Source organism: Meles meles, chromosome 2, assembly GCF_922984935.1.
Source record: "Meles meles chromosome 2, mMelMel3.1 paternal haplotype, whole genome shotgun sequence".
Taxonomy (NCBI): domain Eukaryota; kingdom Metazoa; phylum Chordata; class Mammalia; order Carnivora; family Mustelidae; genus Meles; species Meles meles.
The window spans coordinates 162,238,665-162,251,433 of record NC_060067.1 but is presented as its reverse complement, the minus strand read 5'-3'; the positions used below and the strand labels follow the sequence as shown (position 1 = coordinate 162,251,433).

At 35.3% G+C, this 12,769-nt stretch overlaps 1 protein-coding gene across 2 annotated transcripts in view; it reads left to right on the top strand.

Annotated features, from left to right (window-relative positions):
- PPP2R2A (protein phosphatase 2 regulatory subunit Balpha) overlaps positions 1-12,447 on the top strand; it is a 93,682-nt gene extending 81,235 nt beyond the window's left edge. For both annotated transcript variants that reach the window (XM_045991553.1, XM_045991562.1), the window contains 6 exons: positions 1,906-2,018; positions 2,747-2,924; positions 4,363-4,527; positions 5,343-5,512; positions 8,341-8,432; positions 11,452-12,447. In XM_045991553.1, the coding sequence (XP_045847509.1) occupies positions 1,906-2,018; positions 2,747-2,924; positions 4,363-4,527; positions 5,343-5,512; positions 8,341-8,432; positions 11,452-11,731 (998 nt within the window). In that variant the 3' untranslated portion in view covers positions 11,732-12,447. The remainder of the gene's footprint in view (positions 1-1,905; positions 2,019-2,746; positions 2,925-4,362; positions 4,528-5,342; positions 5,513-8,340; positions 8,433-11,451) is intronic.
- Positions 12,448-12,769: the final 322 nt, after the last annotated feature.

Genomic DNA, 12,769 nt, shown 5'->3' with positions numbered 1-12,769 from the left:
ATAGAAAACACATATGACTTAACTGTAGATTACTAGGGTTTAGATAAAATAGATTACAAGTTAGTAAAGTTAGCAGTTTTTTTCTTCTTATACTTCATCCTTGCAAAGGGTATCCACAGGGTTGGCTAGCACCCTCTTCACTACCAGGCAGAGAGAGGTGGTAGGCTTAGAGGAGTCCTGTACCTCTCTGTGAGACAACGTATTAGAAAGTGCCTCTGTACACTTTTTTTTTTAATTGTACCCTTTGAATGAAAGGACCATTAAGAATGTGATACTTTTATGTGACTGCAGTTCGAAGATTATAACCAAAGTATTAAATAAACATGCACAAGTCCGTAATGATTTAAATAAACAGTTGAATAAATAAATAAGCAGGGAGAGGAGATGCTTCTTACAGGAGAATTTCAAATATATGGATGGATGCTCCTCACAGGGACTGTAACTTAATTGTTCCTTTAAGTGTGGGCTGGACTTCAGAGATTCATTTCCAGAGACTAGAGTATGGCAAGGGGGAAATTAACTCTGAAATGGGGAAACCTGGCAGATACTGCTTTAACCAAGTGAACAGAGCTATCATCTCCAGTGGGAAAGTCATGTTGATACTGTGTATACCTTCACTGCCCCTCTGGTATTCTTCCTAAAACCAGTGATCCCAGTCTGATCATGAGAAAACAGCAGACATACCGCATCGCTCTTCTCAGAACCGTCAGGATGATGAAAGCTAAGAAAAGTCTGAGAAATTGTTAAAATCAGAGAGACTAGGGAAACTTGACAAATAAATACAGTGTTGCTTGGATCCTGGAATAGAAAGGGCTGTTAGGAGAAAACCTGGTGCATTCTGAGTAAAGTCTAGAGTTTAGTTAGTAGTAATATATACAATGTTAATTTCTTAATTTTAACAAATACACCACCATGGTTGCTTAAGATGTTGACATTAGAAGAATTGGGTGAAGGGTACAATGGAAACACTTTGGACTATCTTTGCAACTTTACTGTAAGTCAAAATTTACTCCAAAATAAGCATTTATTTAAAAAATATTATTTTAAAAAATAAAAATACTATTTAATATATTCTTGATACTAGGAATTTTGTCTTAAAGAACTTGGGACACAGCTTTTAATTGGTCATTTTTTTTTCAGACCCTGACCAACTTGACTTGAATCCCTAACACAACAGGGAAAGATAGATTCAAACAGAGGCATCCAGTCTTGGAAGGAATTTGTGGAGTCTTTGGTAGGATCTGTTAGAAATCCTAGGAGATAAAGATAGATATTCCTTTATCATTTTTATTCTAGATAATAGGCTATAGTAATATGTGTGTATGTATATGTATGTGTTTGTATTTACAGACATGTAGGTGCTTATACACACAAACACAACCCCCCCATCCCTGGATTAATTAGTTTTAAAGGACAGGGACCTGGCTGTGACTTGATTTTAATACCAATGGTACTTTGAGGGGCACCTGGGTGACTCATTCGGTTCAGTGTCTGCCTTCGGCTCTGAGGCCATGGTTCCAAGGTCCTGGGATTAAGCTCAGTGTCAGGCCTCTGCTCAGTGGGGAGCTTGTTTCTCTCTGCCTGCTGCTCTGCCCGCGTTTGCTCTCTCTCTCTCTCTCTCTCTCTCAAATAAATAAATACAGTCTTTCTAAAAAATGGTACCTTGAGTGCCACTGATGTATAAATTTGTGATTTCTGTATTGTAGTTCTATGTATATGTGTCTTTATTCACCAGGTAATAGGAAATTTTTTTATTAAGTCATGTAAGAGATTGTATTCTTCAGATCCTTTTAGGTGAAATATGAAATAGTGTGTTTGAATATGCCTTAAAATGTTTTTCTTCTATTAGCAGTATTCTTTTTTTGAGGACTTTTTTCATTTTTCATTTTTCATTTTTCCCTCCAGATAAAACAATAAAATTATGGAAAATCAGTGAAAGGGACAAAAGACCAGAAGGGTATAACTTGAAAGAGGAAGATGGAAGGTATAGAGATCCTACTACAGTCACTACACTACGAGTAAGTACTTAAGAAAAAATAATGGTAACTCTGATAGTGTTCTGTATTCGTACTATATATTCTAGATCTTAAACAGAACTTGAATAGGATTAATGATAATCTGCCTCCTCCCAAGAAGTTTATAACCAGATAGGACATTAAAAATTCCTGTTTTAAATAACTGTCCCACATAAAGGTCTGTCTGTGCCAGGGGCTGACCCAGGACCCAATGTAAGACCGTTTAATACAATGCCACACTCTTTTTTGCCCTTACGGTTTGAATGTCAGCTATTCTGACCTTAAGTATCAAGATTAATTTGCTTTGGAGATAAGAAAGTAGGTAAAAATGTACCAGATATTCTAGTTCAAGCTAAGAAATACCAAGAATTAGATGTTTTGAGCTAATTTCCTTTTTAGCCAGTCCAAACCAGAAACATTTAGCTTTGCGAGTCTCCAGTAAAAGATTAGAACTAGAAAGCACATCAAATTCTAATAATACTGCTATCTGTAAAAGAAGGTAAATTAACCAAATTATTTTTCTTCTCATTTCAACACTTTAAAGATCAACGTCAGTTGCTTTATAAAGCTAAATCTGTGTAATATTATACTATATAAACTACTATACTGCACTGTTATACTATATTATACTATAGTGTTCCCTCAAAAACTCGGATAAAGAACTGAACCTTACGTGCCATTGTAAATAATGAGCATTTTGTAATGACCGTTTTTCATGTGTCTATTGACAGGTGCCAGTCTTTAGGCCCATGGACCTAATGGTTGAGGCCAGTCCACGAAGAATATTTGCCAATGCTCATACATATCACATCAACTCAATTTCTATTAATAGTGATTATGAAACATATTTATCTGCAGACGATTTACGGATTAATCTTTGGCACCTGGAGATTACAGACAGGAGTTTTAGTATCCGTTTGGTTTCTTTTTTTGGTGTTTGGTAAAGAAGACATGTTGTGCCCCATACTAGATTTATTTTCATCTCTCCGTGTATTTTTATTTCTTCTTTTTAAAAGTAGCTTCTTACTTTATAACACTTTTTCTTTGTGTTTAAGTGATTAAATAGTGGGGGAAGTTCTTTGATAAAGAGCATGATATATTGATTAAAAAATAGGATTCTTAGAATTTTAAGTACTATTATAGTAAGTTTAGTACATAGTACTAAATACTTGGCTATAATACTGCTATGTATATTAAATATAGTTTTACCTATAAAAAGTTTTTTTAATGGTTGAGTTTTTAATAAAACATTTGTAGAGTATTATCTATAATTATAAAAATATTCTTAGTAAGGTTGGCTAAAGAAATTCATAGAAGTCATTGTGGTATAAAGGCAATAGAAATATTTCTCCAGACGCCACTTTAATTGTTTATTATCCTTCTGAGATTTTTCTGTACATGCAGAAGTGTCTGATACAGACATACCTGGCATACACAGTATACTATATACATATAAACCTAGGATTGTTTATAAATACATTTGTTTTAAGTATCTTTTTAAAAAATAACATATAGTTATTGCTGCTAGTGTTACTGTTGTATTAAATAGACATCATTGAAAAATTAACACTTCATTATAGTTCATATTCTTTTTTTTTTTTTTTTTTAAGATTTTATTTATTTATTTGACAGACAGAGATCACAGGTAGGCAGAGAGGTAGCCAGAGAGAGAGGAAGGGAAGCAGGCTCCCCGCTGAGCAGAGAGCCCGATGCGGGGCTCGATCCCAGGACCCTGGGATCATGACCTGAGCCGAAAGCAGAGGCTTTAACCCACTGAGCCACCCAGGTGCCCCTATAGTTCATATTCTGCCCATAGTATATAAAAGAGCCTGTTTCCCTTCACCATTACCAGTCTAGTTAGTGAAAAGTCCTATTTATCAACTGTTTATATTTCTTTTTGTTCTCTTCTCATTTTTTCATTGAATTTATATATATTCTTACTGGGGTTTTTGTTTTTAAAGCACTTTTTTAAAATATTAAGTGAATCAGCTCCTTTGTGTTGCAGATAGGTTCTCTTTTTTACCCCCTTGAAGTTTTTTACTTTTGATTTGTTTAGAATTTACACTAAGTCCTGTTAATATAGGAAGATAAACTTAATCAGTTTTTTCCTTATGGCTTCTGGGATTTGTATCATACTCAGAAAAAGAGGCCCATCTCATTCTAACATGGTTTCTTCTAAGATTTTTTCCCAAGCATTAGAAATTTTTATCCCTCTGGGATTTATACTCCTGTAAGGAGTAGAATGCAACTTGTGGTTAAGTTTATGAATTAATTTCAGATTTGAGAAATGTAAAATTATATTTGCCCTTTTTTCTAAGTGGAAATTCCTTAATAAAATGCTATCCAGATATTGTGGATATCAAACCTGCCAATATGGAAGAGCTAACAGAGGTGATTACGGCAGCAGAATTTCATCCAAACAGCTGTAACACGTTTGTATATAGCAGCAGTAAAGGAACTATTCGGTTATGTGACATGCGGGCCTCTGCCCTCTGTGATAGGCATTCTAAACGTAAGTACCCTTTGGGTAATAAACTGCCTGGTATTATAGGTCATTCTGCTGGAAGACCATAAAAGGCTGTCCTGGGAGCCTGTCTGTTGTTGTCCTAGTGGATGTATTTTTAAATGGAATGTGATTTTGGGAGAACTTGGGGCTGGGCTCTCTAACTTTTTATTTAAGTAGAGTTGGTTTTGTTTTTTTTCCTTCCCTCCTTGCCTCCATTTCTCTTTTCCTCCTGCTCTCCCTTTGTTGCTTTCTGTTTTGAGCTTTCTAGGAAGATTTTTCTGAGAAGATATTTCCTTGGTTTAAAAAATTTTGAAAAAGCACTGGGTTAAAAAATTAAGGGTTGCATTATTATTGTCTTCATGTCGTGACATGTTTTTAAAACTCATAAAAATGGGTACATGCCTGTTACCAAGACCTGGCTGCTAAAAAAAAATAAAATCTGGTTTAAATACGAATGGTGTGTTCCCTTGTGGTGACCATATGGGCAAAGTTATGGAGGTATGTGCAGAACCTACAGACTTGGTATTTTGAAATCAGAAGTCCTGGCTATTCCTGGTTCTGCTAAATCAGCTATAGGACCCTGGGAAGATACTGTATACTTTTAAATCTTCAATATCAATGTTACGTCATTCCCCTTAAGAAACCTTCAGGGAAGGTTGTGTTCTTATAGTCAGAGAGATGTTTTTTCAGTTCTGTACTAGCCTGTCATCTCTAGCTCACTCTTAGGAAGTTTGTGAATGGTTGTCTCAGCAAGTGCTTTGTCCAAGCCAGAATATTCTACAAATTGCCATTTAAAAAAATTTTTTTTTGCTTGTTTTTAGTGTTTGAAGAACCTGAAGATCCCAGTAACAGGTCTTTTTTTTCTGAAATCATCTCCTCTATTTCTGATGTAAAATTCAGCCATAGTGGTCGATATATGATGACTAGAGACTATTTGTCAGTCAAAATTTGGGACTTAAATATGGAAAACAGGCCTGTGGAAACATACCAGGTATTTGCAGTTTTTTCTTTCAATTAGCATATACCCTGTTTACTCTAAAAGGATTTTGTACTGTGTGTTAATCCTAGTACAGGATGGTGGACCCTTAGGTGTTTTCCTTCAGAGATTCATAAGTATGTTGCTTTTTCATATGTTAATTTTATGTATACTTTTATAGAGGTTGTGTTGTCTGTTCAGTTAAAGTGTGATTTTGATTTTGCTACCAGTTTGGTTCACTGTTGACACCATTTTTCCACACTGCTGTCTACATTTAAAGTGAGGAGGAAGAGTACTCTAATAAGGTCTAGGTGGGGAAGAGTATTGGGGAGAATGGCCCATCTTGGTTGGAGTATGAGCAGTAGTAGTTGAACTAGAGCTTAACTTTGGCGTGCCCAGTCAAATAGACTGCCATTCTGCCTTTCGGTGGATGACTGTTGTCTTAGGCTAAAGGAGAAAGGCTTGAAAGCCCAGTGTACGGCTTTAGGTGTTTGGCTGTCTGTTGTAGGATATTAGTTCTGGGTTCTCTTGTCAGTCAGCCACCATTGTTCCCTTATCCCTTTCTTCTGGAGAAGAGAATTAAGACAGCCGGGGACAGGAATGGGGGGTGAGCAGAAACCTGGGGTAAACCCTAGACTACAGTATAGAAAACACTTAACATTGTTTTTAAGAATACACAATTTGTAAATGCTACCTTCTTTATGTTGTGTGTTGTCTGTAAAATTAAAATGATGTTTCTCAAGCCTTTTACTCCTCTTTACAAACATAAACTACTGTAAAGATTCTTCCTTAATGATATTTGAAATTTTAAAGGAAATGCTACGTTGAAACAAAGGTAAAGAGATACATACTGCTTTGTTTTCAGTTACATTTGTGTAAATTCCAAGATTGTGATCTGTCTCCTGGTGTTTCTCACCACCACCACCACCACCCGGGTTGCCATTGAGAATAAAATTGATTTGGATCTTAATTTCATACTCTTAAAATTGTTTAGTGAGAAACCCTGTACGTGGATTCTAAAACTTTGCTGAATTGTTATGATTAACCTAATTTGCAGTTTTTCTGCTTTTGCTGAATTGGATTAGTGATTCAGGGTAGAGTTATATTTTATACTCAATGCATGCAGATTTAGCTGTTGTTGAATTTATATAAGCATCTTCCTGAGCTGTGTGTGACTAAAGGGTATTTTGATCTTACTAATTTTTTGTCTTCTATCCTGACCCCTCCCTGAGTTGCAGTTCCTCATAGTTAACAAATTTGTATGTAATGTCACATAGACATGGCCTGAATCATTCTGTTATACTTAAAAGTTGAAATGGACACTTAAAATGATTTTAGGTGGCTTCATAAGGAACAGGGAATTCTTAGCATTTGGAAGGTACCTACTCTTTTCTGTCATTAATTCTTTTTTAGGGCTCTTTCTAAGTAAAAAGGGTTAGTGAGATCGAGACAACCCCTTCCCTCCCACCCCATCACAACAAAAGCTTTGGAACTTTCCTCCTATGTAATTTAACAGTGTTAATATTGAAATGCATTATTTCTCAGAGTACATTTTAAATACAAAATTTATTTATTTTTTGGTTTATCCCCTTGTGAAATCCTAGCGAATTCTACTTCAAAAAAGAGGTACATTTTCATTAGTTTTTGATATTCTGTGAGGAAAATCAAGTGATACGATTTCTTCAGTGATGCATGCTTTGAGTAACTGTATACAGTTAATCTTTGAACAACATGTTTGAATTGGGTCGGTCCACTTTATACTTGGGTATTTTGTCTATAAAAACAGTAGAGTACTGCAAATGTATATTTCTTGTGATTTGCTGAATAACATTTTCTTTCCTCTAGCCTACTTTCTTATAAGAATACAGTACATAATACATATTACAAACATAAAATGCGTGTTAACTTTGTTATCAGTAAGTCCTCCCCATCCAACAGTAGACTCTTAGTAGTTAAGTTTTGGGGAGTCAAGAGGTGTATGTGAAATATTTTTTTAAGACCTATTTATTTGAGAGAGGGGGAGAGCGCAAACTGGAGGGGCACAGGGAAGGGGGAAGATAATCTGAAGCAGACTCCACCCTGAGCATGGAGCCTGACATGGGGCTCAGTCTCAAGACCCCAAAATCATGACTTGAGCCAAAACCAAGAGTGGGATGCTTAACTGACTCTGCCACATAGGTCCCCATATGTGCATTTTTGACTGCAGGGGGATTAACACCCCTGATCCTCGAGCTGCTCAAGGGTCAGTTATAATTGCATAGCATATGCACTTTAATGATAATGTAGGCTTCAGGTATTTATGCCTGAAAATGGTATCTGAAAAGGAAGTAAAACATAATATTGAATATTTTTTTTTCCATTTTATTTATTTTTTCAGCGTAACAGTATTCATTCTTTTTGCACAACAATATTGAACATTTTTTTAATCAGCAGTTAATGGACTGAAAAAAGACAGGTGTTAATATACTCAACTATAGATATAATAATCCTTACTTATTCTATTATCTGCACCATTTTCAAAGGTATTTTAGCCTAAATATTTTAGTCCGCTTGTAAAGAGTTTATGTATTATGTGTCGTGCCTCAAAGGGTATTTTTCTCTGTCCTACAGTAGGAAAATGTGTGTTCATGGAGGGGAGCTCATTTGTTTGTGAAAAGGATAAACGCCTTTATTGTTTGTTACTTAGAGAGTTGAGTTTTAGTAAGATTACAGAGTATGTATGTGTGTCTATATATTCCTTTAAGAAAAATAAGGACTTGTTTAAATATTTTTCTAATATCAATTAGCAGATCTTGAAGTTAAATAAGTATATTTATAATAATATATTTATATTTAAAATCCAGGTTCATGAATACCTCAGAAGTAAACTTTGTTCACTGTATGAAAATGACTGCATATTTGATAAATTTGAATGTTGTTGGAATGGATCTGACAGGTAATTGATTATAATTTGAACGTCTCATTCAAATCGGCCTTTTATTGGTGGAAAAGAAATGTTCTGTTTCAATTCTAGTATGATAGACATAAATTACAAATCCTTAACTTCATTTTTCCTTCAGTTTGCTTGAAATAAATTCAGTAATCTTGTAGCAATAATAGTAAATAAAAATTAAACTTTGTCTCAGTAAATATGAAAATACACAAAAAATGTAGTTATCTTAAATTATGATTTAAACATCTTTAAATATTCCTTTTTATGAACCAGATCAGTGACATCTTTGACATGACAACTGTTAAAATGGTGAAATTTCACCTTGGTGATTAATCTATGAAACTTTTGAGAAATATTTAGGCAGTAGATATTTCATTTGGAATATTAAACACCAGTTTTTTCCAGATACCGCATCAGTATCTCATAGAAGTAGAATTACCATGTGTCATTTTAACCATATTACCTTGAGTAATTAGGGTTTTTATAATCTACAACTTTGCTACAGTGTATGATTCATTTCTACTGTATCATTAAAATGTGTAGTACCATTATTTCCAAGGACAAATAAGTCTTAATCTTTCAGTTTTCCTTATCAATATTTATTTACCATTTATTGTGTTCCAGTAGAACAGAAAACATTAGAAAACACAATTTTGGAATTACTTAAACTTGCCTTCATGGTCATTAGATGTATCTTAACAGTTTCATCAGTGAAAGCTTGATAGAACATTCAAGTATCATGGTGTTCTGTGTTATAGAGGATGCTAGAACTTGGATCACTTATGTTTGGTGTGATGTTTAATATTATCTTCATCTGAATGTAACCACCCAGAAATAGGCTGGCCACAGTAAACCTAGACTCAGAACAAGCAAGGTTTGCCTTCGAATGCTACTGCTTTAACCCTAAGCCATCAAGAAGGAAGAAGGAAAGGGAGGAAGAGAAAGGAGAAATTTGCAGACAGGAAGAGAAAGAAGATACTGATACACTAGGATCCGATGCACTGCTGTACCAGCTCTTCTCACATTGTTGAAACATATTGCTGCCAGTTTTAAGTTAGGTTCCATTATCAAAAAGAAATTCTTGATTTCCCTTACTGTTTAAAAACTTGTTTTGAAATAATTTCAAACTGGGAGAAAATTTGTAAGAGTGACACAGTTTTATTTAACCCTTAATCAGGGTCTCCTGTTACTGTTTGCTGTGTCAGTCTCTTCCTTTATATCTGTCTCTGTAAAGACATGCAAATAGATACACATACTTTATTTGTGAACCAATAACATGGTGGCCCATTGCTCTTAAACTTTTTAATGAGCATTTTCTAAAGGATAAGAGTCTCTTCTACATTGTGACGGGGCAGTCATACAAAGCAAAACAGTTCAGTGGCACAGTCCTCCCATCAAATCCACAGAGCCCATTAAAATTTCACCAGCCCTCTCGGCCATGTCCTTCCTAGCAGAGAAGAAAATCCAGTCAAATATGCAGTCCCAAAGTATATGTAACATTTAGTTGTCTTGTCTTGTTCTCCTTTAATCTGGAATAGTAGTTCTTTGTGTTTCCCTTTTCTACTGCCACTTTGGCATTTTGAAAAACAGGCCAATGATTTTATAGAACGTTTCTTAATCTGAGTATTACCTAATGTTTTCTCATAATTTGATTCAGGTTATACATTTTGGGCAGGTATACCATAGAAATGCTGACCTACCAAAACCTTTTAAAATTTACAAAGAGCAATTGACCTCGGTGTCCAATTATTAAAATCTCACAAATTCAGATAATATGGGGCTGCCAATCCAAATACATAATTCATTTTAAAAGAGAGACAGTTTTATTACCCTCAGGTATGTGCACCAATTTGATTTGATTAAAATGTCAAGTGTCCTTTGGAGGACTTGACTTTACTGAATAGATGGTAATCATTTATATTTCATATATGACCTGTGTAATATGTGATACATGTAAATACTTATTTTCAAGCATTACTTTAAACAATTCCTTGATATTCTGTAATCTTATTTACAAAAGTAATTTAAACCATGTGGAAGAACATGGTATGTAATAGTAGCACCAGACCCTTTCTAAATTAACAGTTTAAGACTTGGGAGGTTTTGCTTGTTGGTGCTTAAACTTAGCAAATGCTGAGCAGTGATGGATGGGAAGTTGAACTGACAGAGGTACCCTGGGTAAGGTTAAAATTTGGCAATGATTAAACGGATACTGTAAAAATATTTGTCCCCAGAAAACGTGCTTTAAATGTATTTAATGCAATAGGTAAAAAAATGACTTCCTGTGAAGAAAAAAATTTATATTCTACTCTTAATATTCACAGAAGAAGGTTTTTGTTTGTTTGTTTGTTTTTTAAGAGAGAGCACATACAAGCAGGGGAAGCTGCAGGGAGAGGGAGAAGCAGGCTCCCTGCTGAGCAAGGAGCCTGATACAGGACTCTATCCCTGGGCCCTGGGATCATGACCTGAATTGAAGACAGACGTTTAATGGACTGAGCCACCCAGGCATCCCAGATATCTTAAAAGCATTCATAAGATAGCATTTTCCCAATCAGACAACATCCTGGGAGCAAATTCTGTTTTTTATAATTTAAATCACAAAGTAATGCATTGGTTTCTTATGAATAGCTATATACCATGAATTTTGAAGGGTTTTAGAACCTGTGATCCCACAGTTGGTATTTGAAGAAGCTACCAGTTTGGTTAATCACAAAACCTGTAGTTGCAAAAATATATTCAGCAGAGATTATTTCAGTACTACTAAGAAGCTACTTTTGAGAATATTTTCAACTTCAGTGATAGCTATTAATAGAAATCCAAGCTAACTACTACTAACTAGTACCAGACTAGTACTAGTTTATTTGAATAATTGATCCTTGGTTGGTGTCAGCAACCCTCTCCCTAAATCCATATTAGCTTGAAGTAGCTATTTCCTATGCGGTAATAGGCTAGGTTTCATCACTAAATCATTTTACTGGAAATAAATTTTGTTCACTTACTTGCGTCCTGTTTGCTTTTGCAGTGTTGTCATGACTGGATCTTACAATAATTTCTTCAGAATGTTTGACAGGAACACAAAGCGAGACATAACCCTAGAAGCATCACGGGAAAACAACAAACCTCGCACAGTTCTGAAGCCACGAAAAGTCTGTGCAAGTGGCAAGCGAAAGAAAGATGAAATAAGTGTTGACAGCTTAGACTTCAACAAGAAAATCCTTCATACAGCCTGGCACCCCAAGGAAAATATCATTGCTGTAGCTACTACAAACAATCTGTATATATTTCAAGACAAAGTGAATTAGGGTTGGCATTCCCAGCAGAAGAGCCCACTTCCTGCTTAGTTGAGATAGTTGAATCTAGCATTCGTATCTAAAAAAGAGAGAGGTCCATTGTGGCGCCCCTTTCCAGTGTTTGACAATGTGCCATTCGACAACACATTTTTTATAGCTACATGGAGAAATCTCTGTGGATTCATCACTGTGGTGTTCTCCATGTCTGCTAGCCATGTAGGTAAGGGTAGGGCACTTTTAATTTAAATGACTTCTTGCACCATCTTGCCTAATGGACTAGATTGGACTGTATCAACATTGATTTACTCCACTTTTTATGCCTTCCATTGTGATGACGTCAAACACAGTGAAAGCCTTCAGTCATGCTTATGGGATTTAATTGTGTATCCTCATTACTGTATCATTTGTGGGGTACACCCCTCCCCCTTTTTTAAATTAAATACAGCTCATTCTTACTGTGGCTTGTAGCATTCCTCCTCTTCTGGCCTCCTGGACTCTTCCCCTTCATCTCTTTTACCCTTGCCCCCTCCACCCAGTCTTGGTGGTGGTATATTAAAAAAAAAAAGAACGAAAGCACACAAAATGAGTCAGTTTGGGGTCAGTGGTAAAGGGGGTATATGTTGCGAACAAATGTTTTAATAACAGTTGGCTGTAATCACTCCTTGCCGTGTCTGGCACCGAAAATAAGGAAAAAATACTACTACTGAATAAAAGTGACAAAGAATGGAGAATCTGGTTTTCTTTTTTCTTTTTAATCTACCTCTTCAAGCCAGTATTTTGTGTCATACTTTTGGGCGCAGTGAAATGAAATGAGTTTCCATTGTTTAATTGGTATTTTTGTTAATTATCTTTAACAAGTGTTCTTTTACATGGAGAAGGAGAGGTTTTGGTTCTGTATGAACATGTTTTGAATATATATTGGTACTACTAAGGATTTAACAATCTACAAATTGCTAGTTTTTTTTTTTTTACTGTGGTTATGAGTATTGGATACATTGTATCTACACTTAACTCCTCTGTTAATGAAATTGTTGTAAATGGGAACCAAAT